The 25,419-nt window shown below is 45.3% G+C and overlaps 1 protein-coding gene across 1 annotated transcript in view; it reads left to right on the forward strand.

Moving 5' to 3' along the window:
- DRC1 (dynein regulatory complex subunit 1) overlaps positions 1–25,419 on the forward strand; it is a 35,075-nt gene continuing 9,656 nt past the window's right edge. The window contains exons 1-9 of the mRNA XM_036263298.1: positions 1–155; positions 2,210–2,297; positions 9,571–9,683; positions 12,249–12,432; positions 13,160–13,297; positions 14,252–14,338; positions 15,158–15,280; positions 22,120–22,259; positions 24,885–25,019. Coding sequence (XP_036119191.1) covers positions 1–155; positions 2,210–2,297; positions 9,571–9,683; positions 12,249–12,432; positions 13,160–13,297; positions 14,252–14,338; positions 15,158–15,280; positions 22,120–22,259; positions 24,885–25,019 — 1,163 coding nt within the window. The remainder of the gene's footprint in view (positions 156–2,209; positions 2,298–9,570; positions 9,684–12,248; positions 12,433–13,159; positions 13,298–14,251; positions 14,339–15,157; positions 15,281–22,119; positions 22,260–24,884; positions 25,020–25,419) is intronic.

A 25,419-nucleotide genomic window follows, 5' to 3' on the forward strand; every position in this document is an offset into this window, starting at 1 on the left:
ATGAATCCGTCGGGATCCCTGGTGATCCTAGAGGATAAGGAGGAGGAACACTTAACCACTCCGATTCTCGGGCCCTCGATCCATTCCGATAACCCTCAGGAGCGGATTCAGGCCCGGCGCCTCCGCATCGCGGCGCGCCTGGATGCCCGGAGGCGGTGAGCGGGGGCTGGGCCGGCCGCCGCGGGGCGCCCCGGGTGTTCCGGAGGCAGTGTGGGGGGTTAGGGTTCGGAGCCCCGGCAGTGAGGGGTCTGAATACCCTGTGTGTGAGAGGATCTTATAATAATAATAATAATAATAATAATAATAATAATAATAGATTGATTTTAGAGAGAGAGGAAGGAAGGGAGGGAGGGATAGACAAACATGATTTGTCGTTCCACTTTTGTTGGTTTGTTTTTAAATTGACTTTAGAAAGAGAGGGAGAGAGAGAAATATTGTCTGTTGCTCTAGTTATTTATGCATTCATTGGTCGATTCTTGTATGTGTCCTGATCACGGATGGAACCCACAACCTTGGCCTATCTGGAGGACACGCTCTGACCAACTAAGGGCCTCGTTTCTTGATGAAATAGAAAACATTTCTTCCAGAAGATTCAAGCAAAGTATGGGCTATTAAGACATTCAACACACTACACTCAAAAACAGAAGCAATTATCCCTGCAACATTTTCACTGGGAGCCCGGTGCACCCGGCACTGTGGGCCATACACTGCAATGCAGGCCACCCAGGACCGGCCCTCAGAGGTTTTCCCCTTCCCTCTGGCCTGCCTTCCTTCCGCAGCTACCACTTCTGCTGGCCTCGGTGGCTTATCTGCTTGCGTGAGACACGCCCCCATTCCTACAGTGTCTGAGACTGATGTCCTTTTTCCTTTCAGGCCAGGGTTGCCACGCCATCCATTCACAGACGCAGTGGACTGTCCTAGGGGGTGCCAAGAGGCACCTGAGTGATTCCCTGAATGCCTTAACGCCCTCACTGTGTAACAGCATTGGACTTTGTCCTCCTGGTCAGGGTCAGCTGCCCCACCAAGATGATGACTTCCCTTCTTATCTGCTGGCCACTGGACTCATGGGGCCCACAGTGGTGTGGCTGTGTTCCAACCAAGATTTAGTTAATGGACACTGAAATGTGAATTTCACACAATTGTCATTTTTTTATCTTTTTTATCCCCTAAATTAATAAACTTCATTTCTTTTAGAGCAGTTTTAGGTTTATAGAGAAATCAAGTGGCAAGTACAGAGTTTTCCCATGTACCTCCTGCCCCACCCCTATGCATAACCTCTCACACTAGAAACACCCCCCCCCTAGAGTGGTACATTTGTTACAATTGATGAACCTCATTGACACGTCATTGTCAGCCAAAGTCCAAAGTTTACATTGTGATTCACTCTTGGTGTTCTGTGGATTTTGACAACTATATAATAGCATATATCCACCATTATAGTATTGTACTATATGATTTCACTGCCTTAAAAATCCATGCTCTGCCTATTCACCCTGGTCTTTTTTTTTAAAACCCATTTAAAAATGTAAAAATTATTCTTCACTTGTGAGCCATAAAAAACAGGTGGGTCAGATTTGTCCCACAGGCCACACTGCCAACCCTGATGTGATTAATCACTGAGATGTTCTGTGGGAGATCCAGATGGTCCTGATCTATTCAGACTATATTTGGACAGAGATCAGGAGAATTACCATTGCCCCCTGAGTGTGAATATGTATTATCATCAACCTTTGAAATCTTTTCTAGTTTGATAGGAGAGTAATGATACCTTACAGAGTTTTCAGTTTCATTTCTCTGGTTATAGGTGAAGTGAAACATATTTGTATTTCTCCTGTGAATTGCCTGTTCACAATCTATGCCAACTTTTCGATTGGTTATGTTGTCTTCTTTTGTATTGATTTGAAGGAGGTATTTTTCTATTTTATAGAGAGCAAGACTTTATCAAATATCTTTTACCAGTTTTTCCCTTGACTTTTAAGGAGAAATTTTAAAATTGTAGGGAGTAAATTGTTTAATTTTTTCCCCCTGATTTTGGTCTTATTCTCTCTCCTGTATTTACTTGTAGTGTTTCATGATTGTGTTTTTTTAATATCTATATTTTTAACCATGTGGAAAGCATTTTTGTATATGGTGTGAAGTCCCATGGAACCTTTAAATATAGAATTTAAGTACTAGAAGTAACCAGTTTCCCTATTTTTTTCCATCACAGGGAAGCGCTTGGAGAATATTTAGATGGGAAGAAGGAGAGTGAGGAGGATCAAAGCAAGAGCTATAAACAGAAAGAAGAAAGCAGATTGGTATGAACTGAGTAGCAGATGGGTCCTGCCAGTCCTGTGAGACAAGAGACCTGGGTGTGATGTCGTGGTATTTGTATATAGATATAGACTATAAGAAACTCAGTAAGCCCTGGCCGGTTTGGCTCAGCGGTTAGAGCTCCCGCCTGCGGTCCGGAGAGACCCGGGTTCGGTTCCCGCTAAGGGCACGTACCTTGGTTGCAGTTTGTCACCGGCCCTGGTTGGTCGTGCGGTGGCAGCCACTCGATGTGTCCCTTTCACATCGATGTTTCCCTCTCTCTCTCTCCCTCCCACTCTGTCTGTACAAAAAATGGAAAAATGTCCTCGGGTGAGGATAAAAAAAAAAAAAAAAGAAACTCAGTAAGATGGAAACTCCATAAAGACCCTATTTCCTGTCTCTAGGCAGAACTGAATTGGCATCTTTTCCATTTGGGGAGCTCTCTAGGAGTGAGCTCTCATAGTTTCTTGTATTGATGCTGCCTCTTCTTTGCTCATACACTTTTATTTATTTATTTTTAATCCTCACCTGAGGACATTTTTTTCTATTTATCATCAGATAGAGTGGGAGGGGGGAAGGGGGAGAGAAAGAGAGAGAGAGAGAAACATTGATGTGAGAGAGACACATTGACTGGTTGACTCCCACAGGACCTGACCAGGGCCAGGGATGAACCACGACTGAGGTACGTGCCCTTGACCAGAATCGAAGCCACGACTCATTGGTCTGCAGGCGGACGTTCTAACCGCTGAACCAAACTGACCAGGGCTGCTCATAAACTTTTTTTTTTAATCCTCACTCGAGGACGCTTTTCCATTTTTTGTTCAGATAGAGTGGGAGGGAGAGAGAGAGAGAGAGAACAAAACATTGACGTGAAAGGGACACATTGAGTGGCCGCCACCCACACGACCAACCAGGGCCAGGGACAAACTGCAACGGAGGTACGTGTCCTTAGCAGGAACCGAACCCGGGTCTCTAGGGACCACAGGCCAACACTCTACCCACTGTGCCCAACTGGCCAGGGCTGTCGTTGGTATTTTGATGGGGATTGCATTGAATCTATAGATTGCTTTGGGTAATATGGATATTTTAATGATGTTAATTCTTCCAATCCATGAACAAGGTATGTGCTTCCACTTTTTAACATAAATCTCTATTTCTTTTTTCAAAGTCTTGTAGTGTTCTGCAAATAGGTCCTTTACTTCTTTGGTTAAGTTTATTCCTGGGTATCTTAATTTTTTTGCCGTGATGGGAAATGGGATTGTTTTTTAATTTCTCTTTCTATGAGTTCATCATTGGTGTATAAGAATGCTGTAGATTTCTTGACGTTAATTTTGTATCCTGCTGCTTTGCCAAATTCATTTATTAAGTCTAGTAGATTTTTGATGGAGTCTAGGGTTTTCTATGTATAATATCATGTCATCTGCGAATAATGACAGTTTCACTTCCTCCATTCCAATCTGGATCCCTTTTATTTTTTCTTCATGTCTGATTAGCTGTGGCTAAGACTTCCAGTACTATATTAAAAAACAGTGGCGAAAGTAGGCGTCTCTGTCTTGTTCTTGTTCTTAAGGGAAATGCTTTTAGTTTTTGCTCATTGAATATGATGTTGGCTGTAGGTCTTTCATATATGGCCTTTATTATGTTGAGATATGAGCCCTCTAGTCCCACATTGCTGAGCGTTTTTATCAGAAATGGGTGCTGGATTTTGTCGAATGCTTTTTCAGCGTCTATTGATATGATCATGTGTTTTTTATCTTTCATTTTGTTTATGTGGTGTATCACATTAATTGATTTGCGAATATTATACCAGGCTTGCATCTCTGAAATGAATCCCACTTGGTCATGGTGAATAATTTTTTTTATGTATTGCTGGATCCAATTTGCTAGTATTTTGTTAAGGATTTTGGCATCTATGTTTATCAGGGATATTGGCCTGTAGTTTTCTTTCTTTGTAGTGTCTTTTTCTGGTTTTGGAATTAGAATTATGCTGGCCTCATAAAATGAGTTTGGAAGTCTTCCTTCTTCTTGAATTTTTTGAAATAGTTTGAGGAGAATGGGTGTCAGTTCTTCTTTGACTGTTCGGTAAAACTCCCCCGTGAAGCCGTCTGGGCCTGGGCTTTTGTTTTCTGGGAGAGTCTTGATTACATCTTCAATTTCCTTAGTTGTTATTGGTCAGTTCAAGCTTTCTATCTCTTCCTGGTCCAGTTGTGGGAGACCATGTGTTTCTAGAAATTTTTCCATTTTGCATAGATTGTCAAATTTGTTGCCATATAATTGTTCATAGTATTTGTTAACAATCCTTTGTTTTTCTGTGGTGTCAGTTGTTACTTCTCCTCTTTCATTTCTGATTTTGTTTATTTGGGTTCTCTCTCTTTACTTCTTGGTGAGTCTAGCTAAAGGTTCATCAATCTTGTTTATCTTTTCAAAAAACCACCTCTTTCTTTCATTGATCCTTTGAGTTGTTTTTTTGGTCTCTATGTCATTTATTTCTGTTCTAATCTTTACTATTTCCTTCCTTCTACTTGCTCTGGGGTTTTCTTTTTATTTGCTTTCTAGTTCTTTAAGTTGTGAGGTTAGATAGTCTGTTAGAAGTTTTTCTTGTTTCTTGAGGTAGGACTGTAATGCTATGAACTTCCCTCTCAGAACTGCTTTCACTGCATCCCATAGATTTTGTGCTGTTGTGTGTTCATTTTCATTGGTTTCCAGGACGTTTTTAATCACTTCCTTGATATCCTTGGTAACCCATTCATTGTTTAATAACATGCTCTTGCCCTGGCCGGTTTGGCTCAGCGGTTAGAGCGTCGACCTGCGGTCCTGAGAGACCCGGGTTCGGTTCCCGCTGAGGGCATGTACCTCGGTTGCAGTTTGTCCCCGGCCCTGGTTGGTCGTGCAGGTGGCAGCCACTCGATGTGTTCCTTTCACATCGATGTTTCTCTCTCTCTCTCTGTTCCTCTCTCTCCCTCCCACTCTACCTGAACAAAAAATGGGAAAGTGTCCTCGGGTGAGGATGAAAAAAAAAAAAATAACATGCTCTTTAGCCTCCATGTGTTCAAATGTCTTTGCATGTTCTTGTTGCAATTGATTTCTAGTTTTATGCCATTGTGATCTGAAAAGATGCTTGATATGATTTCAATCTTCTTGAACTTGTAGAGCCTTAGTTTGTGTCCTAACATGTGGTCTATCTTTGAGAATGTCCCATGTGCACTTGAGAAGAATGTAAATCCTGTAGTTTTGGAGTGTAATTCTCTGTAGATATCTATTAAATCCATTTGGTCTAGTGCTTCATTTAGAGCCTCTGTTTCCTTGCTTACTTTTTGGGTCTAGAGGATCTATCCAGTGATGTCAGCAGGGTGTTGAAGTCCCTTGCTATGATTGTATTGCTGTTGATTTCTCTTCTGAAGTCCTCCAGATTTTTAATATATTTTGGTGCTCCGATATTGGGTGCATATATGTTTACCAAGGTTATATCTTTCTGTTGGATAGATCCTTTCAATATTATGTAGTGGCCTTTTTTGTCTCTAGTTATGGTCTTCATTTTGAAATCTATTTTTATCAGATATGAGTATTGCTACCCCAGCTTTTTTTCCTTTCTGTTTGCTTGGAAAATTTTTTTTCCATCCCTTCACTTTCAACCTATGTGAGTCTTTTGTTGTGAGGTAGGTCTCTTGTAAACAACATATATATGAGTAATGCTTTCTTATCCAATTAGCTACTCTTTTTCTTTTTATCGGAGCATTCAGTCTATTTACATTTAAGGTGATTATTGATATGTACTTATTTAATGCCATTTTTGTTTAGTGTGGTTATATTTTTCTTCCTATTTCTTCTACTAATTACAGCAGTCCTTTTAACATTTCTTGTAGTGCTGGTTTGGTGCTAATGTATTCCCTTAGCCTTTTTTTTTTTTTTTGTCTGGGAAGCTCTTTATTTGACCTATTTTGAATGATAGCCTTGCTGGATAGAGTAGTCTTGGATTCAGATCTTTGTTTTTCATGACCTTGATTACTTCATGCCACTCCCTTCTGGCCTGTAGTGTTTCTGTTGAGAAGTCAGCTGAGAGCCTTATGGGGGTTCCTTTGTAGGTAACCTGTTGCTTACCTCTTGCTACCTTTAGGAGTCTCTCTTTGTCTTTAATTTTTGGCATTTTAATTACTGTGTGTCTTGGTGTGGGCCTGTTTGGGTTCTTCTTACTTGGGGCTCTCTGTTCTTCTTAAACTTCAATGCCTTCTTTCTTCACCAAATTATGGAAGTTTTCTGTCACTATTTCTTTAAATATATTCTCTAACCCTTGCTCATTTTCTTCTTATTTGAGGACTCCTATGATGCAAATATTATTATGTTTCCAGTTGTCCCATACTTCTCTTAAGCTGTCTTCCTGTTTTTTTAATTGTTTTTTCCTTTTGGTTTTCTGATTGGTTGATTTTTTCTACCTTGTCTTCTAATTCACTGATCCAGTCTTCAGCTTCCTCTGGTCTGCTGTTTAGTCCTTCCAATGTGTTCTTTATTTCTGCTATGTCATTCTTTATTTCTCCTTGGTGGTCTTTTTTATTTCCAATTGGTTGATTTTCAATGTTTCTATGTCTTTACTCATGGTGTTGATGTCCTTACTCATGCTGTTGAACTTCCTCAAGATCGTGGCTCTGAATTCTACCTCTGATAACTTGCTTAACTGCATTTCATCTATCTCATCTTTGATAGAGGTTTCTTGTTCTTTCATTTTGGGATTTGTTTCTTGGTTTCACCATTTTGGCTATCTCAGTGGGTTTTGGAACCTGCCAAATTTTCCCTGTGGGTGTTGGTGTTTATGGCTCCCTCTACTGGGTTTGGATGAGCGTGGGAGAACCCATGTTAAAGACCACTGTCAACTCTTACTTTCCTGGGTAGAGTTGTAAGCCTAGGAATGATTCAGTTATTTTCTAGCTTTTTGCCTGGAGGCTATTAGTCATGGTTACTTGAAGAGCCTTGGTTTCTCAGTTGAATGAAAAACTCCCTCAGGTGTTCTGCATAAAAGGATTTCCCCAGGGTGGGGCAGATGCTGGTTGTTAATGAGCCTCAATTTGCATTTCAATGGCCCCCCTGGGTGGGATTGAATCTTCAAAGGAGGGGTCCCCACCTCTCCCCAGAGCCCTGGGAAGGAGTAAGATGGCCACCGTCCTGCATTGCTGCAACTCAGCAAAAGCTCTGAGCACCCTCCAAATCCCAAGTGTCCCCACACAGTTCCAGTCCTGTTTGCCCTCCCTCTGCCAGAGCCCAAGGTGAGTGGCTGTGGCTATTTTAGCGCTCTGTCCTGGTCCTCTGTGCTGTGGAGCCGGCTTGGGATTTTAACCCTGATGGTGTTGCTCACAGCTAAGACCGCTGTCTGTGGTCTCCCAGCCCCCCTCTCATGCCTCTGCAATCCTACCAGGATTGATTCAGTGTCCCTGGTTATATGATCCTTGCAAGCTGCTTTTCTGTTGCTTTTCCCCCACGATTTGTCTTTATTTTAGTTGTAATTCCAGTTTGGTCCTGGGAGATGGTCTGTGTAGCTTCCATTCACTCAGCTGCCATTTTGGAATCACCAATTGATTTTTATATATTGACCTGATATTCAGCAACTTTGTCAAATTTACTTAAAAATATTTTTTCTTTACTGATTTTAGAGAAAGAGGAAAGGAGGAGGAGAGAGAGATAGAAACATCGATGAGAGAGAAATTGATTGGCTGCCTCCTGCACGCCCACCATTGGGGATTGGGCCTACAACCTGGGCATGTACCCTGACTGGGAATAGAACTGGTGACCTCTTGGTGCATGGGTCAGTGCTCAACCACTGAGCCACATTGGCCAGGAAACTGTAACATTTTCTATTTTATTTTGAGTCTTAAGTACTTGATTTAGAAATTTCTGATGTTTACATTGTCTGAATAGAAAATAGAAAATTGCTCAAAACTACAGTACTTGCTCAAAATTACTTCCCTATGCATGTAAAAGCGTTTGGTACAAGTGATAAAGCTGTGGGCTTTTTAAACAGTCTGCAGTACCCAAGATATCTGGGTTTAATGTCTGTTTTGTATTTATTAAAACTGCATTTCAAAATTTCTATAGACTAGTGAGATGAAATAGAGTCTCTGATCATTTCAATGACTCCTTGGGATAAAGTCGTTTACAAGTTCTAGGTTCCAAAATGAGAATTTGTAAGTTCCAAAAGAGACTTGGAAAACCTTAGGCATAACATAAGGATACCTGAACTTTTTGGTGCAACTATGACATCACAAAAATGCCTGGAGTGAAGATACTGAATGTGGAATTTACAAAGAGGTATTAGAAGCGGGGTACCAAGAGCAAAATTCCTGAGCCCATCAAGGGAGAGGGCAGTGCAGCCAGCTACAGTACTCTCCTGTATTAGGACCCCTTGTAACAAAAGATCCCACATAACATTAGTGTAAATAAGACAGAAGCTTATTTTTCTGCCTCACGTAATAGTCCAGGGCTGACATGCAGGGTCTTCAATATTGGGCCCTCACTTCCTTTTGCTGCTCATCTGCTCATCATGTCATACTTTAGCACCCTATTTCAGCCTGGGAGAAGGGGGAAATGGAGGCTGAAGAAGGTACATCTTTTCCCTTCAAGGCACAATTCAGAAGTGGCACATCTCTGTTCTGCTTATGCTATTATTGATCAGGCCATTCTAGCTGCAAAGGAGTTTGGGAGATGTCTCTATTTTGGGAGATCAGATGCCTACCTAAAATTTGGGTGTTCGATTACTAAAAGAAGAGGAGAACATGAACATGGGAGAAAAACTGTTACTGTCTGCCTCACCTCCCCAACTGAGAGTCTTAGAAAGGATCCTGGCAGTGTCAGTCACTTGGAGGTCTACTGGGGAAAGTTTATGTACCAAGAGCGCATGCCCATACTAGTTGGCTGATCCCTACTCTGAGAATGACCTCAAGTACATCGAGAATTGCAGAGTGCTATTGAATTGTAAGATAGGACATCATATCACAAGTGTCCCGATGGAAATGGGCTGCTACATAGATGCTATTCTTAAAAATCTTAATGTAAAAACAAAAAGGAGAGAATTTAAAAAAAGCAAAAATGAAAAAGTCTTAAGGTAGCTTTTGATTCCTGTTTGGGTGGACAGAAGAGTTACCAACAGTTGTGCAAAGTGTTTGTAATTTTATACATTTTTTTAAAGTTATAAAGTTATGTTCATAGTTCCTTATAAACAGTTGTATAAATTTTATAAGTATATAAATTCTTTATAGAGTGTTCTAACATTATAAGTTCTTCTTGGTTTTTCAGAAATTGGTTAAACTGCTGCTCTGTGGCACCGAGTTGGTGACAAATATCCAGGTGGCTACAGACATCAGAGAGATCCACAGGAGAGTTGAAGAAGAGGAGATCAAGCGTCAGAGGTGAGGAGCCCCCTGCTCCAAAGGCTGGTGGTGTGTAGATGTCTCCTCTGTGGGTCCCTGAGTACTCTCCAATCATTGGAAAGGGGCTTTGTCAAACTTAGTCTAGTAAAATCTTTTCCTTCCCTCCTGGCTTTTCTCCCGTCCTCTTCCGTTTCTCAACTCTTACATTGGTGATAATGTGCCCAGCTGTGTGGTTAGAGAGAGGAGGGAACACGACCTCTGGGCCTGATGTCTAATCAGATAGACGTGGGAACACCCAACCACGGTTTGTGTTAAAATGAAGGTTATGTGTAAAGAGTTCTGGAAACATATAGGAGGAGGCCTCTCATTCTCTCTGGAGAGACTATAGAGGAAACTCTCCAGGCAAAGTGACATTTGAGTTGGGCTGTAAAGGATCAACAGGAATTTGAGGAGTGGGAATTTTAGGCAGAGGGAACAGCTTGTGCAGAGGCATAGATCACATAATGTGCTTGGGAATGGCACCACGTGAAGGATGTATGGGCAGGGGCTTGGGGGATGCAGAGAGATGAGGCTAAGAAGGTCATGGGCTGTCCATGAGAATGACCAGGCCCATAAACACCTCAGTGTGATGTGCAATGCAGCAGGTATTAACGAAGAGTAAAGACTCCACGCTGGAAGCACAGCGGGTCCGCGGATCACAGGGACCCATGGCAGACCTTCAGCTCCAGTCCTCCTCAGGAAGGCTGCGTGCACACCTGTCTTCCCAGGTCTCAGGTTGCCCAACAGTCTGTAGTCCAATTAGAAGAGCAACCCGTCTGACCATTTTAGCCCATCTCAGCATATTCACACATAGTATGATTTGAACAACAATATTTTTAGTTGTTCAGCATAAGTAGTTCCCCCACTGGCAACTTTACCACCTTTGTTAGTATTTAATTGGTGACTTTTTTCTTTTCTTTTTTTTATCCTCACCCAAGGACATTCTTTCCAGTTTTTGTTCAGATAGAGTGGAAAGGAGAGAGAGGAAGAGAGAGAGAAATATCGACGCGAAAGGTACACATTGAGTGGCTGCTACCTGCACGACCCAACCAGGGCCGGGGACAAACTGCAGCCGAGATACGTGCCCTTAGCGGGAACCGAACCCGGGTCTCTCTGGACCACAGGCCAACGCTCTAACCACTGAGCCAAACTGGCAAGGGTGGTGACTTTATTCTTGAGACTTCCCAATGGCTGTCATGGGCTGTACCAGGAACTGAATTGGCTGGTCCCCAGCAGGGTCAGCTTGTGAAGGGCCCCGAGTGCCAAGCCAAGGAGGCAGGCTTCGTCCTGGAGCCACTGAGGGCAAATGGAAGGGTTGAAGTGGCGGAGTTGCAAGGTACATGTGGATTTTAGAAAGATGACCTGATGGCTGTTGCTCATTTTTTGAAGAAGAAATTCAATGGAAATACAGTAGGTACTGTGTGTCCTAGCTTGGAAAGTGGGAAGAAGAGAGGGGATCACAAGATGATTAAGTTGTGACTCCTGTCCTTCAGGGGGTGTGCACACTTGTTTGGAGACAGTCTCACAGAAGTGTAGTCTGCTAGAGTAGGGGCGGAGCCTCTGGCATGTGCCCCAGCCCCTGTTCTAAGAAGGCGCCTCATATCTCAGCCCTGTGGCCTTCCTTCAATCCAGGCCCATCCATCAGGCAGTTTCTTTGGAATTCCTGGGAAGACCATCCCCGTTTTCTATTGCCAAGGGTGGAGTTTCTTACTTGTACATTCCACTGGACGTTTGTTGATAATTTGGGAGGGGAATGGCCAGACACTTGAGGTCATGTTGATAATGACAGTGAATCATATGAGTAGCATTTGTTAAGTGACTACTGTGCTGAGCATCATCTTATTTAATCCTGGCAACAGCCATGTGAAGGGAGATACTTTCATCCTCACCGTTTTATGGATGAGAAGAATGGGGCTTGCTGAGGTCAAGTAACTTCTCTAAAGTTGAGTGTCAGTTAGTAGCAAAGCCAGGACTTAATCCACATGTATGTGTAGCTTTACTGTTGATCTGTCTTTGTTGTGTCCTTTGTTTATTTGGTCTCAGTTATTTCTAGTCAAGCATTAAACTGAGAGCTTGGTTTGGTTTAGGGTGGGTGTATCTGGAGGCAGCGCTTGGTAACCAGGCCCTGTATTGTAGACCCCGGAGGACCTGCCCGCTCTGTTGTATTGTAGACCCCGGAGGACCTGCCCGCTCTGTTGTATTGTAGACCCCGGAGGACCTGCCCGCTCTGTTGTATTGTAGACCCCGGAGGACCTGCCCGCTCTGTTGTATTGTAGACCCCGGAGGACCTGCCCGCTCTGTTGTATTGTAGACCCCGGAGGACCTGCCCGCTCTGTTGTATTGTAGACCCCGGAGGACCTGCCCGCTCTGTTGTATTGTAGACCCCGGAGGACCTGCCTGCTCTGTTGTATTGTAGACCCTGGAGGACCTGCCTGCTCTGTTGTATTGTAGACCCCGGAGGACCTGCCCGCTCTGTTGTATTGTAGACCCTGGAGGATCTGCCCACTCTGTTGGAAGGCAGCTTTGGAAATGGAGCTGGCATGGCCTGCATGTTTGTATTTGCAGGCTTGAAAAACTGGAGAATGAAGTCAAGACCAGCCAGGACAAATTTGATGAAATCACTGTCAAATGGGAGGAGGGCAAACAGAAGAGAATTCCCCAGGACCTGTGGGAAATGCTGAACACGCAGCAGGTGCACTGTGCTGGGCTGATAGAAGACAAGAACAAGCTTATCAACGATTTACAGCAGGCAAGAAGCCCAGATCATTCCATGCCAGCCAGGTGGGATTGGTTGGGGGCTTCACTGGGTTTTTGGTGAGCTTCTCCCGAAGGGAAGAAGGTGGAGGCCTTACTTCAGGCCCCAGCATGCTGACAGCTCAGGCAATCAGCGTTTGACCAGAAGGAAAAGCTGTGTAATGATTTTATTTATTTATTTATTTTGTTCAGATAGAGTGGGAGGGAGAGAGAGGAAGAGAGAGAAAGAGAGAAACATCGACGTGAAAGAGACACATCGAGTGGCTGCCACCCACACAACCCAACCAGGGCCGGGGACAAACTGCAACCGAGGTATGTGCCCTTAGCGGGAACCGAACCCGGGTCTCTCTGGACCGCAGGCCGATGCTCTGACCGCTGAGCCAAACTGGCCAGGGCTGTGTAGTGATTTTAGAGTGATGGGTTTCCCAACAGAATCATGTCCTTTCCTAGCAAATTTTCAAGTTTATGTTTGTAGTTAAGGAATGGGACTTGTCTGCGGGGGTATGTCCCCATGCTGCAACCTGCACACTAGCTGCTCAGCGGGCACACCAGCCCGTGCTGCCATCCGCCCGGGCCCTCTCCTGGGCCTTGTCCGACTCTCTTGAGGCCTTTCTCCTTGTGCGACTATAATTCCTAGTGGTCACAGACGCTGATGAGAGGGGTCCAGGGGGCGTGTGCTTCTGTCTCAGTTTGTCACCAACCTCTGACATGCTCTTTTCTAGGAGTTAAAAATAAAGGATGACCAGTACGTGAAGGATTTGAAGAAGCAGTCGGAAGACATCTGTCTGCTCCTGGAGAGGATGGAGGAACAAGTGAAGAGCGTAATGAAAAGCTTTCGTCAGGAGCTCAACCACATTGAGGTAGCGGCATGAGAGACCTGCTTTCTGCCCTGGGAGGAGGGCTGGGTCTGTCCCAACCGCCCGATGAGGGTCCCAGGTGTCTTGGTTCTCCGCTTCCTGCCTCTGCTCTGGGATTCATTGGTTTACTTACTTATTCAACACATATTCTTCAAGTGTCTGCTATTCCAGGCACTGTACCAGGCCTGGGGATACCGTGATGAGCACAACAAGGTCCTCGGGGAAGCCTGTGCTCTAGTAGGAGAGAGCTAGACAACACGCAGTTGAATCGCTAAACATAAATTGACAGGTGGTGATAAGTGTTTTGAAAGAAAATAAAACTGGGTAAGGGTAAGAGGAGTGGAGGAGGGAGATCACTGCATAACCATCGTGTCTGATTTATTTAGGATAGTCAGGGATGGGGAATGGGAACAGGGAATGCCGAGCAGGACTCAGGACGCAGTACTTCCGACTGGAATGAAGTATCAAATTGAAATCGAGACTTGGATTTTTCCAAAATGAAAGAGAGCCGAGAGGAAGGGCACCTTTCCCTTTGGATTATTACAGACTCATTTCTGCATCCCACGCCCATGCCTCGTGAACTCTGTGCCGCCTTTGCTTCGTGGGAACCCCAACCACAGCGGCGCACCAACCCGACACGGTTGAGTCACATGCCAGGGATGGCCCCGTGACTGCCAACAAGGGCGCAGGCCTTCCTCCAGCTCCCTGCCTCACATGTCTACTCAGCCACTGGCCAGCTGGCACATTTTCTCTCTAAACTTGTGCGAAGTATAGTTTATAACACCAATTTCCACGCAGCTCCTTCCACAGCCGTTTACATGAAACTCGGCGTGTCTGCACTTGGATTTGACTGTGTGGTTGGTGAAAGGGCCCCTGACAGTTAGCTGTGGGCCCTTCGATACTGGGGGACCTGCCTGATAAGAACAGACACCGAGCCCTTTTCCTTCTTGGTCGTAGAAAGCATTTGAGGTGGAGCGGCAGGAGCTCCTGACCAGCAACAAGAAGAAATGGGAGCGGGCGCTGCAGGCTCACAATGCCAAAGAGGTAGGGGCGGGGCGGGCGGGGCGGGCGGGGCGTCGGGCGGTTCGGGAGCCCGAGCGACCTCTGCTGTGACTGGAGAAGCTGGCCTTCCCGTGTGTTGGGGAGGATTGCCGTGCACTCGGTACTGCGCTTCGCAGCTCATCAGTGTGGCCTTGCAGAGGCGGTTCTCCCTGTCGGTGCCACCTTGGCAGCTCGCTGTGGTTTCCGTGGCCCTGTCACTTTCTCCTTTGTTTCCTGGGCATCCGCCTCAGCCGTGGCCATTTGTGACCCAAGAAAGTGTTCTAGGACACATGTTAAGGGCTGTGGAGTTAGCACTTTATTTCAGAGACCTAAAGAACAAAGAAATAACTTGACCAAGATTCATTTTTTACTTTTTAGAAATACAAACATCTGACTTCAGAGTCTGTGCTTTCTTTTTGTTTTCAGTTTATTTTTCAATTACAGTTGACCTACAATTTTATATTAGCTTCAGGTGTACGACTAGTGATTAGACATTTATAAACCTTACGAAGTGATTGCCCCATTAAGTCAGGGACCGCCCTGCACCGTACATCAGTGATGACAAGATTGCCGACTGCTCCCCATGCTGTCCTTTACACCCCCGTGTGTAACGTTCCTGACGGAGCATTCCCCGCTGAGTTCCTGGAGTAAGGACCCTGCTGAGCAGTACGAAGCCCTGGGCACAGGGGCTTCTGACAGTGACAGACTCCCTCCAGAGCCATGGACTCTTGCAGGAGTCCTCTGTCACACTTGTCAGGCCACCTGCGGACTGCGTCGGGGCAGGGGCAGGGCCTGACTTCCCTTGTCCTCCTGTGCCTTCAGCTGGAGTACCTTATGAACCGGCTCCAGAAAGTCGAGGACTACGAGAAGCAGCTGAGCAAGCAGAGGATATGGGATTTCGAAGAGTACAACACGATTAAGATCAAGCTGGAGCAGGACGTGCAGGTATGCCCCACCCTCAGCCCGAGCAGGCGCAGGGCGCCCGGGAACCTTGCATCCTCGGCGTCTGCCCGTCACGTTCAGAGTCGGTCCACTCAACAGTAGTTAGCGATGATCCGATCCCCTTTACATGGCCATATCTGAAGGAGCTGGTACAGGAAACACGCGGAGGAATGCTTTCGTCTATAACCTGAGGGAGAACCACCAAGATGCCTAAAGGGGTCTGGAAACCATGACCCAAGAGGAATTATTGAGAGAATTGTGCATTTTAGCCTAGCGCAGGGAAAGTATCCCTAGAGCAAGTTAGCCATGCCACAGGGCCAAAACTGGGACAGCGGCCATCTAATGAGTGTCCACCGTATTCCAGGCCCTGAAGGCAGTTTCTCTAACCCTCACACTAACATGAAAGGGAGAAACCACTAACAGCATTTCTATACCAGCAAAAGGCTCAGAGACAAGGCTACTTGCCAGGTAAATGGTGAACTCTGGATTCAAACCCGGTTCTGTCTGGCTCTGTCGCCTGCATCTTTGCTGTCATTCCAAACAGCCCCCCGGCTGGCGGCTGGACATCGCTGTAGGGCAGATTCTGACTCACCACCAGAAAGAACCGTCCAGTAGTTTGGACTATCCCGTGTGAAAAGTTTATACCTCAAAACAGAGCTCTTTATCTCATCAAATATTCAACGTCTGACTGACTGTTTCTGTCTTAGTGTAGCAGGATCCCTGCAGTGGATAGGAGGTTAGACTTCCTAGTTTCTAAAGTTCTTTCCAAGTCTAGGATTTCAGGTTTCAACATCCGTTTTAAAAGGTACATCTATACTTACATTTATTTTTTTTTTTATCCTCACCCGAGGACATTTTTCCATTTTTTGTTCAGGTAGAGTGGGAGGGAGAGAGAGGAACAGAGAGAGAGAGAGAAACATCGATGTGAAAGGAACACATCGAGTGGCTGCCACCCGCACAACCCAACCAGGGCCGGGGACAAACTGCAACCGAGGTACGTGCCCTTAGGGGGAACCGAACCCGGGTCTCTCAGGACCGCAGGCCGACGCTCTAACCGCTGAGCCAAACTGGCCAGGGCTATACTTACATTTAGATGCAATACAATTTCACCTTAATATTCAAGCTTGGTCTATTCATTTGTCTCTGTCTAGAAAAGTATGTTAGATTAAAGCTTTTCCACATAGCCTCCGGTAGAATTTTAGTTATTACTCCTCTTGTCGTTTTTACTTAAAGAGGTGAAACCCCATTAGACTACAAATATTTTTACCACTCTTGAGAATTTTCCTTGGCCTTTCTCATATTAAGGTCATGGAAATGAGAGTTACTGACAAAGAACAGTAGAGTCTGGAATAGAGCAGTACTACTTGTGTGGGCTGCATACATTACATTTTTAATGAAAATGGCTATTGTTAAGCTTTCTGAAGTTATCTTGGTTCTATGATAATTTATGTGACAAAACGATACACTGTTGATCTCAAACAGTGAAATAATAGAACTTCGTGTTCTTTTTTTGTTGTTTTGTTTTGTTTTTCTTTTGTGGTAAGAGCACTTAATATAAGATCTACCCTTTTAGCAAAATTTTAAGTATAAAGTATGGCATTGTTAATCACAGGCCCTCTGTTGTAGAGCAAATCCCTGAATTTATTCATCCTGTATAACTGAAACTTTGTACCTTTGACCAACTCCTCCCACTTCTTCCACCCCCAGCCCCAGGCAGCCTCCTAGCAAATTCTGCTCTGTGCTTTGATGAATTTGATTATTTTAGTTCCCACATATAAGTGCGCTTATGCAGATCTTTCTGTGCATGGCTTTCTGTGCATGTTTCACTTCCCATAACATCCTCCAGGTCCATCCATATCGTTGCAAATAGCAGAATTTCCTTCCTTTTTAAGGCTAATATTCCATTGTATGTATATGCCACACTTTCTTTATCCATTAGTCCATTGCTAGACTATTGTGAATAGGTGGTTTCCATAGCTTGCCTATTGTGAATAGTGCTGCCGTGAGCATGGGGGTGCAGCCATCTCTGCAAGATCCAGATTTCAGCTCTGTGGATGCATACCCAGAGCAGGGACTGCTGGAGCAGATAGATGCTAATTCTATTTTTAACTTTTTTGAGGAGCCTCCATATTGTTTCAATAGCAGCTGCACCAATTTACATTCTTACCAACAGTGTACAAGGGTTCCCTTTTCTCCACATCCTCACCAATACTTGTTATCTCTTGTCTTTTTGATGATAATCACCCTAACAGGTGTGAGGTGGTAGCTCATTGTACTTTGGCTTTTAATTTCCCTGATGATCAGTGATGTGGAGCACTGTTTTCATATACCTATTGGCCATTTGTATGTCTTCTTTGAGAAATGTCTATTCGGGTCCTTTGCCCATTTTCTAATCAGATAATATTTTGCTATTGAGTTGTAGGAGTGGAACCTCATGTTCTTAATCTAATTTTCAAATGCGTGAACAAGATAAAAAAATTCTGGGACATGGGAAGATTATGGGGGTTTGGAGGTGAGGGACAGAGAGGCAGCGAGCCTGGGAGACCTGGCTGTCCCTGTCTGGATGAACTAACAGCGGAGTGTGGGTGGGTGGGAGGCAGGCTGACGGAGATATTCAGAGGGGGAAAGCGTGTGCAATTCCTCTGCAAAACAGTTTTTTCCCCTGTGTTAGAATGAAAACCAAGAGTGCACTGTGCTGCATTATACCCTGGGAAAATATAATCAGATCAGGGACCTCCCTGATCTTGCGATGTGTGCAATATTTTAGTAGGTTGGACTTCATCATAGCGCCTCTTAGCTGCACTGGCACCGGACGCGAAAGTCAAGCAGCACTGATTTTGCCCGGTAGACATGGCCTGCAGCTCAACCTCAAGCGCGCTCCTCCTAACGAATTCATAGCACTGTATCAGTTCTGAAACATGGAACTAAACTTTTTGTAAATTACAAAAATGGAACAGATCTAATACACATAGGTTTGGTTTGATGGGTAAAGTGGAAAAAGGAAAAGGAAAAAGAATGTATGCTTTTCAAGCGCTTGCTGCCCGTAGGTCACATTGTGAATGAGCAGAGAGAAGCCTAGAAACACTGTGCACTCCGAGGGGTCTCACCACCTCGGCCCATGCCCAGTGAAACTGCTGGAAAAACTTAGTTCTTGTCTGGCCGGTGTAGCTCAGTGGTTGAGCGTCGACCCAGGCACCAAGAGGTCGCCGGTTCGATTCCAGGTCAGGACACATGCCCAGGTTGTGGACCTGATCCCCAGTGCGGGGCATGCAGGAGGCAGCCAATTGATGTTCTCTCTCATGGATGTTTTTATCTCTGTCTCCCTTTCACTTCCTCTCTATCTAAAATCAATAAAGGGGAAAAAAATAACAGTTCTCGATGCAGGAAGTACATTTTTTAAGGGTGTTACGTGCTTATTTAAACTTGTAGAATGGTTTAGTTCAACTTTAAGAGCTGTTACCTTTAATACTAGAGTATTAATCACAAAAAAATATTATTATTATTTTTATTACCTCGCTCCTGCCCTAATCACAAAAAATTAAATATGAGTTATTTGTTTAACAAATATTGTGAACTTATATTGTACAAAGCACAAAGATAAACACTACACAGCTCTAGTCCTGCCCCCAATGAACTTATAATCTTTTGAGTAAGAAAGATGTTTACACAGAGAGGGACACACACACACACACACACAAATAGTATAAAAAGTGAGACATGGGGTGGAAAAGGACAGTAAGCCGATAGGCTGGGTTGAAGTTGTAAGTCTGCAGTTCCAAAGTGGAGTCCAGGTCTCATTCCAGGGTCGAGGCTGGTGATGAAGAGGCCAAGGGAAAGGCTATTTTACATTTCCATTTTGCTGGGGCGCTGGTGGTGGTGTTTTCCAAAAGCAGCTGTGCGGAAGCTCAGACTGCCCCGGGGAAAAGGCAAGGTGTCATCAGCCTCTGCAGAACCTGTAACACTGAAGGACTTTGTGACAGGCTAGAATGTCATCTTTATAAACTATTCTCAAAAACCAAAGGTGATGTTTTGCCTTGGGAACATAAAGTACAACTTTGCAAAAATATCTTTGGATAATTGAAAAATAAGTGGGGACACTGAACAAAAGCAATCATTTATTTTAAAACATAAAACTATATTCAATGTGTGACAATCAAGAACAGCTGTATGTCGAGTCTAAAACCTGAGATAATTAGCAATAGAGTCACCGGTACTAAAATTATGGTGAGCATAGGTGTTACAAACAAATAATGAGTGTAATTTCTGTAATTGCCTGCTGTAGACTCTGTACGGTAAGAGGCCCAAGACTATGATTAATTCTGTAAGTTCAGTGACAGCACTGCCCATGACATCATAAATGTGAAGCCCCCAGGTCGTCCTGGGACAGGGCTGAGAGGAAGGAGTGGCTGGCAGAGTGGGGGGCAGAGTGGGGGGCAGAGGCGTACGGTCAGAGCTGCTGGTGCCTCCAGGGTCCGTCCTCGGGGAGTGGGCTCCAGCAGAGACCGGGGGCAGACACTTCCCACAAGAGGAAATGAATCGCTAGCAGATATTTAACTGCACGCACAAACAGAGCAATGTAAGTGAAAACAATCAGGTGACAGTTATTATTATTGTTTGCCTAGAAAGTCACCACAGATTTAAGTTCTTTTGGGTCACAAAGGAAAAGATAGGACCTAATTACTTTAGTTCAGGGTTTTTTAAATTGTGTTCAGTGAGGTGAAATATGAGAGGTGTTTTCACAAAATTAACAAAAACAGTGATGATAAATATGATATATACGTACTTCGTATATGATGAATTATTATATAAAAATATTATCCATTAAAATTATGTTAATAAAACTTTACTAGCATAGAAAATTACGTTGTAATATTAAGGGAGAAAAATTGGATATAAAATTGCAGTTACAGTTTGACCTTAAGTATGTAAAGGACACTGGAAGGACACTTATCAATATTTTAACAGAGTTGCCTTTGGAAAGTGGTTTCTCTCCCCCTCTCCTGTCTTTTTTTTCCTTACTGTACTTTCTGCATTTTCTACAATTAGCAAATATTACTTTCTGCATTTTCTATAATGAGCAATCAGGGGAAAAAAGTTTTACAAGGAAAGCTATATAACCAGTAAAAGTAAATAAAAATTTGACTAAACTAGTAGAGAAAATGAGAGGCACATTGGTTATAATCCCAGTGACCACAGAATACCTGCTAAAGAATAGATAGCGCCCTGGTGGCTCAGAGGCCCTTGAACCAAAGAGTCCTGGGTTCAATTCCGGCCAGGGGCATGTACCTCAGTTGCAGTTCGTCCCTGGCCCTGGTTAGGTCGGGGTCGTGTGGGAGGCAACCAATCGATGTGTCTCTCTCACATTGATGTTTCTCTCCCTCCCACTCTATCTGGAGATAAATAGGGGGAAAAAAAAGAATAGGTTTAAAGATCTCCAGGAGAGCCTGGCTGGTGTGGCTCAGTGGTTGATTGTCAACCCATGCACCAAAAGGTTGCCGGTTCAATTCCCACTCAGGACACATGCCCAGGTTGTGGGCCAAATCCACAGTGGGGGCATGCAGGAGGCGGCCAGTCGATGTTCTCTCTCATTGATGTTTCTACCTCTCTCTCCCTCTCCCTTCCTCTCTCTCTAAAATCAAGAGAGAAAAAAAAAAATTTCCAGGAGAGTTAAGTAGGGCACTGTTCACTAATCCCTGCAATGACAACGTGGTCCTGACTCACCCTCTGATGTCAGTGCCAGCTACCTCCCGGAGGATGACTCACAGCGGGTCAGGATAGCTGTCGGGAGTCCCTTCCTCTGTTGATTCCTTGGCAAAGAGGAGGGAGACGGGAAGGAGGTGTGGAGGAGCATGCACAGTCGCTGCCTTGCCAAGACCCGGTTCCTGCATTTCTCCTCACAGAAGGCGAGCAAGCTGTCTGTATCTGCCCTGCTGCTCTTCGCCCCTCCCTGACCGTTTCCTCACCCGCGGTCAGCACGATCTTTCTGCTCCGCCTGAACTGACACTGCACTGTTCTGCTCACCGTCCCCGTGGCCCTCCATCGCCTTCAGGGCGAGGCGTTCAGTTCCCAGCGTGGTCAGGCCCTGAGGCTCTGTCAGCCTCCTTTCTGCCTGTCCCCTGCCTCACAGCGTAAAGTGCTCGGGGTTTCCAGTTCTCTCCAGAACTTTCTCCTCTCAGGTGTCCGCCCGAGTAACTCCTACCCATTCTCCGGGTCCCTGTTAGGCATGCTAATGCCATCTTTTCAGGGGTACCTGCCCTGGCCTCGAAAGTGCTCCTCTCATTGGTCCTGCATCACCCTGTGCCCACCCCTCTCTTAGTTCTCACCACCTGTGCGTGGCATCTGTCCCCTCCTGGACAGGGCAGAACTGTGCCCGTTTCCCCGGCGCTTCCCCAGCAGCACCCCGTGAAGTGTCTGACGTCAGGCGCTCCGTAAATACGTGCTGAATGCTGAGTACAGCTCATGGACACCCCAGCAGGGAGGGTGGTTGTGTCTGTCCTCCTTTAAAATGAACACGGTTTGCTGAACACCCACACTGCCAGCTGGAAGGTCAGAGAGGGGACGTGGCAGGTTAGGTGGAAGCCTCAACCTTTCCGGGGTTTCTGGTGGGGCTGCTTAGGCCTCGAAAGGGTCTGGAGTGGAGTTCCAGGGGGTAACTTGCAGTGGAACAGTGATTTATATGTTTCTGGTGGGTCTTGAACTTGCCTCTGATGATAGTTTTTCTAAGGAGTCAGGTGGGACTCTGTCGTTAAGGTTCCTCTGATGTGACTCCAGAATGTGCTATCAGGGACCCTTGGTGTAACAAATTATACCAGCCAACTAGTACTATTTTTTTTAAACTTTAGATTCTTGAGCAACAACTTCAGCAAATGAAAGCAGTTTATCAGCTAAACCAGGAGAAGCTGGAGTACAACTTCCAGGTGCTGAAGAAGCGAGACGAAGAGAGCACAGTGATTAGATCCCAGCAGAAGAGGAAGATCAACCGGTGAGCTGCACAGCATCCTTCTTCCGGGCCCTTCCGTGCTGGAGATAGGGGCGGGCCTGTCTGCTCCATTTGCAGAAGTAAAAACTGGCAAACATAGAACTGATTCTTATTAAAAGAGGTTTTTAGAAAAGATAATACATTCCGCTGGTTCTACTGTCCTCCACCTTCTCCTAGAAAGGAGTACACAGCACAAAGTGAGCCGGGAATGTGGGATGTGGCAGGTCCCAGGGCGAAGAGGGAGGCACCAGAAAGTTCGATGTTTGATGAGGAGGTTGCGCAGGGGGAGAAGGGAGCTTGGTAAGAGGGGCGGGAGGCAGAGCTTGGGTTTGGTCCACACGGCAGAACCATGAGGGCAGCATCCCAGCATCCTGTCTTCACAGGCTCTTCCCTCTCTTTCAACTCCCCTTATCTTGAAAAACCCTTCGCCTGACCCTGCTGCTCCTCTGTGAGCACACTGTCTCTTTTCTGGTCTTGTCTCTACCGCCATTTCCTTTCCTTGTCACTTGCCCCTCCCCCTTCCCCAACATTCATAGTTTGACCTATGACCCCATAGTTGGACAGACACTTCCCTCTGTAGGGCACCAATGACGCCATTCCGGCCGAGCAGCGTGGCTTTCCCTCAGGCCCGCCCTGTTATTGTTGGGTACCACATCTCAGAAATGTTCGCCTCTGGTTTTCACGACTAAAAGACATGCTCTTCTTTCTCAATGTATTGGTTTCCTCGGGTTGTTCTGCTTATCAGGGAAGGCCCTGATAAGATATTGCACTTTATTTATTTATTTTTATCCTCACTCCAGGACATTTTTCCATTTTTTGTTCAGGTAGAATGGGACGGAGAGAGAGGAACAGAGAGAGAGAGAGAGAGAGAAACATCGACGTGAAAGGGACACATCGAGTGGCTGCCACCCACACGACGAACCAGGGCCGGGGACAAACTGCAACCGGGGTACGTGCCCTTAGTGGGAACCGAATCCGGGACTCTCTGGACCTCAGGCTGGTGCTCTAACCGCTGAGCCAAATTGGCCAGGGCAGATATTCTAGAAAGCATTTTACCTACCCCTCCTTTTTTACTTCATTGCCCTGAACATCAGCCTCATGGCTTTGAATATTGTCTCTTTGTTGATGACTATGAGCTTCAATTCCCAGTCCCGACTGCACCTGCTGGCTTTACCTGGGACTGCCAACAGGCATTTCCTCTTGGAGCATCGCGGGCGTGTCCAGTGGACAGTTTCTGGAGCCAGCCTTGCCGACCTTCCCAGGTTTCCAGTCCCCTCCTCACTCCCCTTGGTCTCCTGCTCCCAGCCAGGCACTGAGGACTTGCCTCTGCAGCCATCGTCCCTGTCCACTCCCTGCTGCCCCGCTCAGACCTTCGGTGTGCCTCTTGGTTTCATTCGCTTCTCCAATTAGATGGCATAAAGAAGTCTCTTCACTAAATGACGCTGAAAAAATACTTTGCGATGGCTACTTCAAAAAAAATTTTTTTGACACCTATATTTGGAAGGTCTCCTAGAAGGCTATAATTAAGAAAATGAATTAGATATTTCTTTTTATCAGAGACTAAGTTAACTCATTTTCACGTATTATTGAGGATGAAAGTATGAATGATCAGTGTTTGTGTTTTAAGGGCCTTTTGATGATTTCAGAATAATGCTTAAGAGGGAAATTTTTATTTCTAGAATTTTTAAATGTCAAATATGTCAGCCTTCGGCCTCTCTGTTTCTGTGGAAATGGGGCGCTGACATAAGACACCTCCTCAGGAGTTAGAAGTCTGGCCTCCGGTGCTGGGTCTTGAGCTATGCGTGCTCTGCATATTTCATGGGCCAAGTTTCCATGTGCAGGGCTCCTGTCAGTGTGAGGTGGGGAGTGTGGCCCGCCTGCTTTCACGGTGCTATTGGCCAGGTTAGAATGTCCCTGTGCGGGGACCTCTGACCACTCCCCTCCCCTGCAAGCCAGGGTGGGTTAGGAGCCTCACCTCTGGGCTCCCCTGGCACTGGTGTAACTCTCCTGCGCCATTTTTCACACCGTACTGTAATTAATGTGTGTCTTTGTCTCTGATTGGACTGATATCCTTCTAGTCATCTTTGTGTTGGAACATATCTTTGGCACGGAAGAAACCTTGCATGTTTGATAAATGAATAAGTGAAGGAATGAGTGAAGGAATGATTGAGTTATTGAACCTATTAACAGTATCAGCTCTTTGAGAGTGGAGGACTCATATATTGTAGGCTTGTGACGTGCAGTTTTAATCTTTTTCTTTCTTTTATGCCTTCTTTCTGAAGGTCAGAAGTTGAGAGGGATGATTAAATATGTGAGGTTGGTACTAGATAGGAACATCTAAAATAGTGTGTTGAGGAAGATTCAGTCCCACCCTTGAATAGGAGATGGACTCTGGGTGGGTTTGGGCTTCTGGGCTGTTTTAAATGTGTTTAGTTCTGGGTGGTCCCGTGACCTCCTGTTGCTTTCCTGTCTTTGATCACAACTGGAGCTGTGTTGGGGAATATGTGGGTGGGTTTTCCACCCTTCCACAAGTCTGATCCTGGGTTCTCTAGAACTGAGCAAAGTAGATGAAAGGAACATTACTCATTCTGTTCAGCAACTCTAACTCCTTTTTCCTCTTCAACCCAGCCTGCATGATATAGTTAACCATCTGAGATCAAAATATGCCAAGCAGATAAAGCAATTTCAGGAGGAGAACCAGTCCCTGACCTCAGACTACAAACGCTTTGTGATACAATTCAAGGAGCTGCAGAAAGCCATGAGGTATTTGAGGGACTTGGTCTTAGAACAGAGGCTGCAGGGGTAGAGCTGGTGGTGGCTGGGATCTCATGAGATTCTGATATCAGCAGATTTTCTGGAGCTGGACCAGGGCACTAAAGAGTCCTTTGTGCTGTCTTCCTTGTTCCTCCATTTGCATATCACCTGCCTTTTCTTTCTTTTTTAAAGTTTTTTTTGCTTTTTAAAGAGAGAAAAAGGGAAAGAGAGATGGAAACATCAATGTGAGTTAGAAACATTGATCGCTGCCTCCTGCATGCCCCCTACTGGGGATTGAACCCACAACCCGGGCATGTGCCCTGATGGGGAATTGAACCTGCAAACTTTGGTGCATGGGACTATGCTCAATCCACTGAGCCACACTGGCAGGGCTGCCTTTTCTTGATGG

This window comes from Molossus molossus, unplaced genomic scaffold, assembly GCF_014108415.1.
Source record: "Molossus molossus isolate mMolMol1 unplaced genomic scaffold, mMolMol1.p scaffold_m16_p_15, whole genome shotgun sequence".
NCBI lineage: Eukaryota > Metazoa > Chordata > Mammalia > Chiroptera > Molossidae > Molossus > Molossus molossus.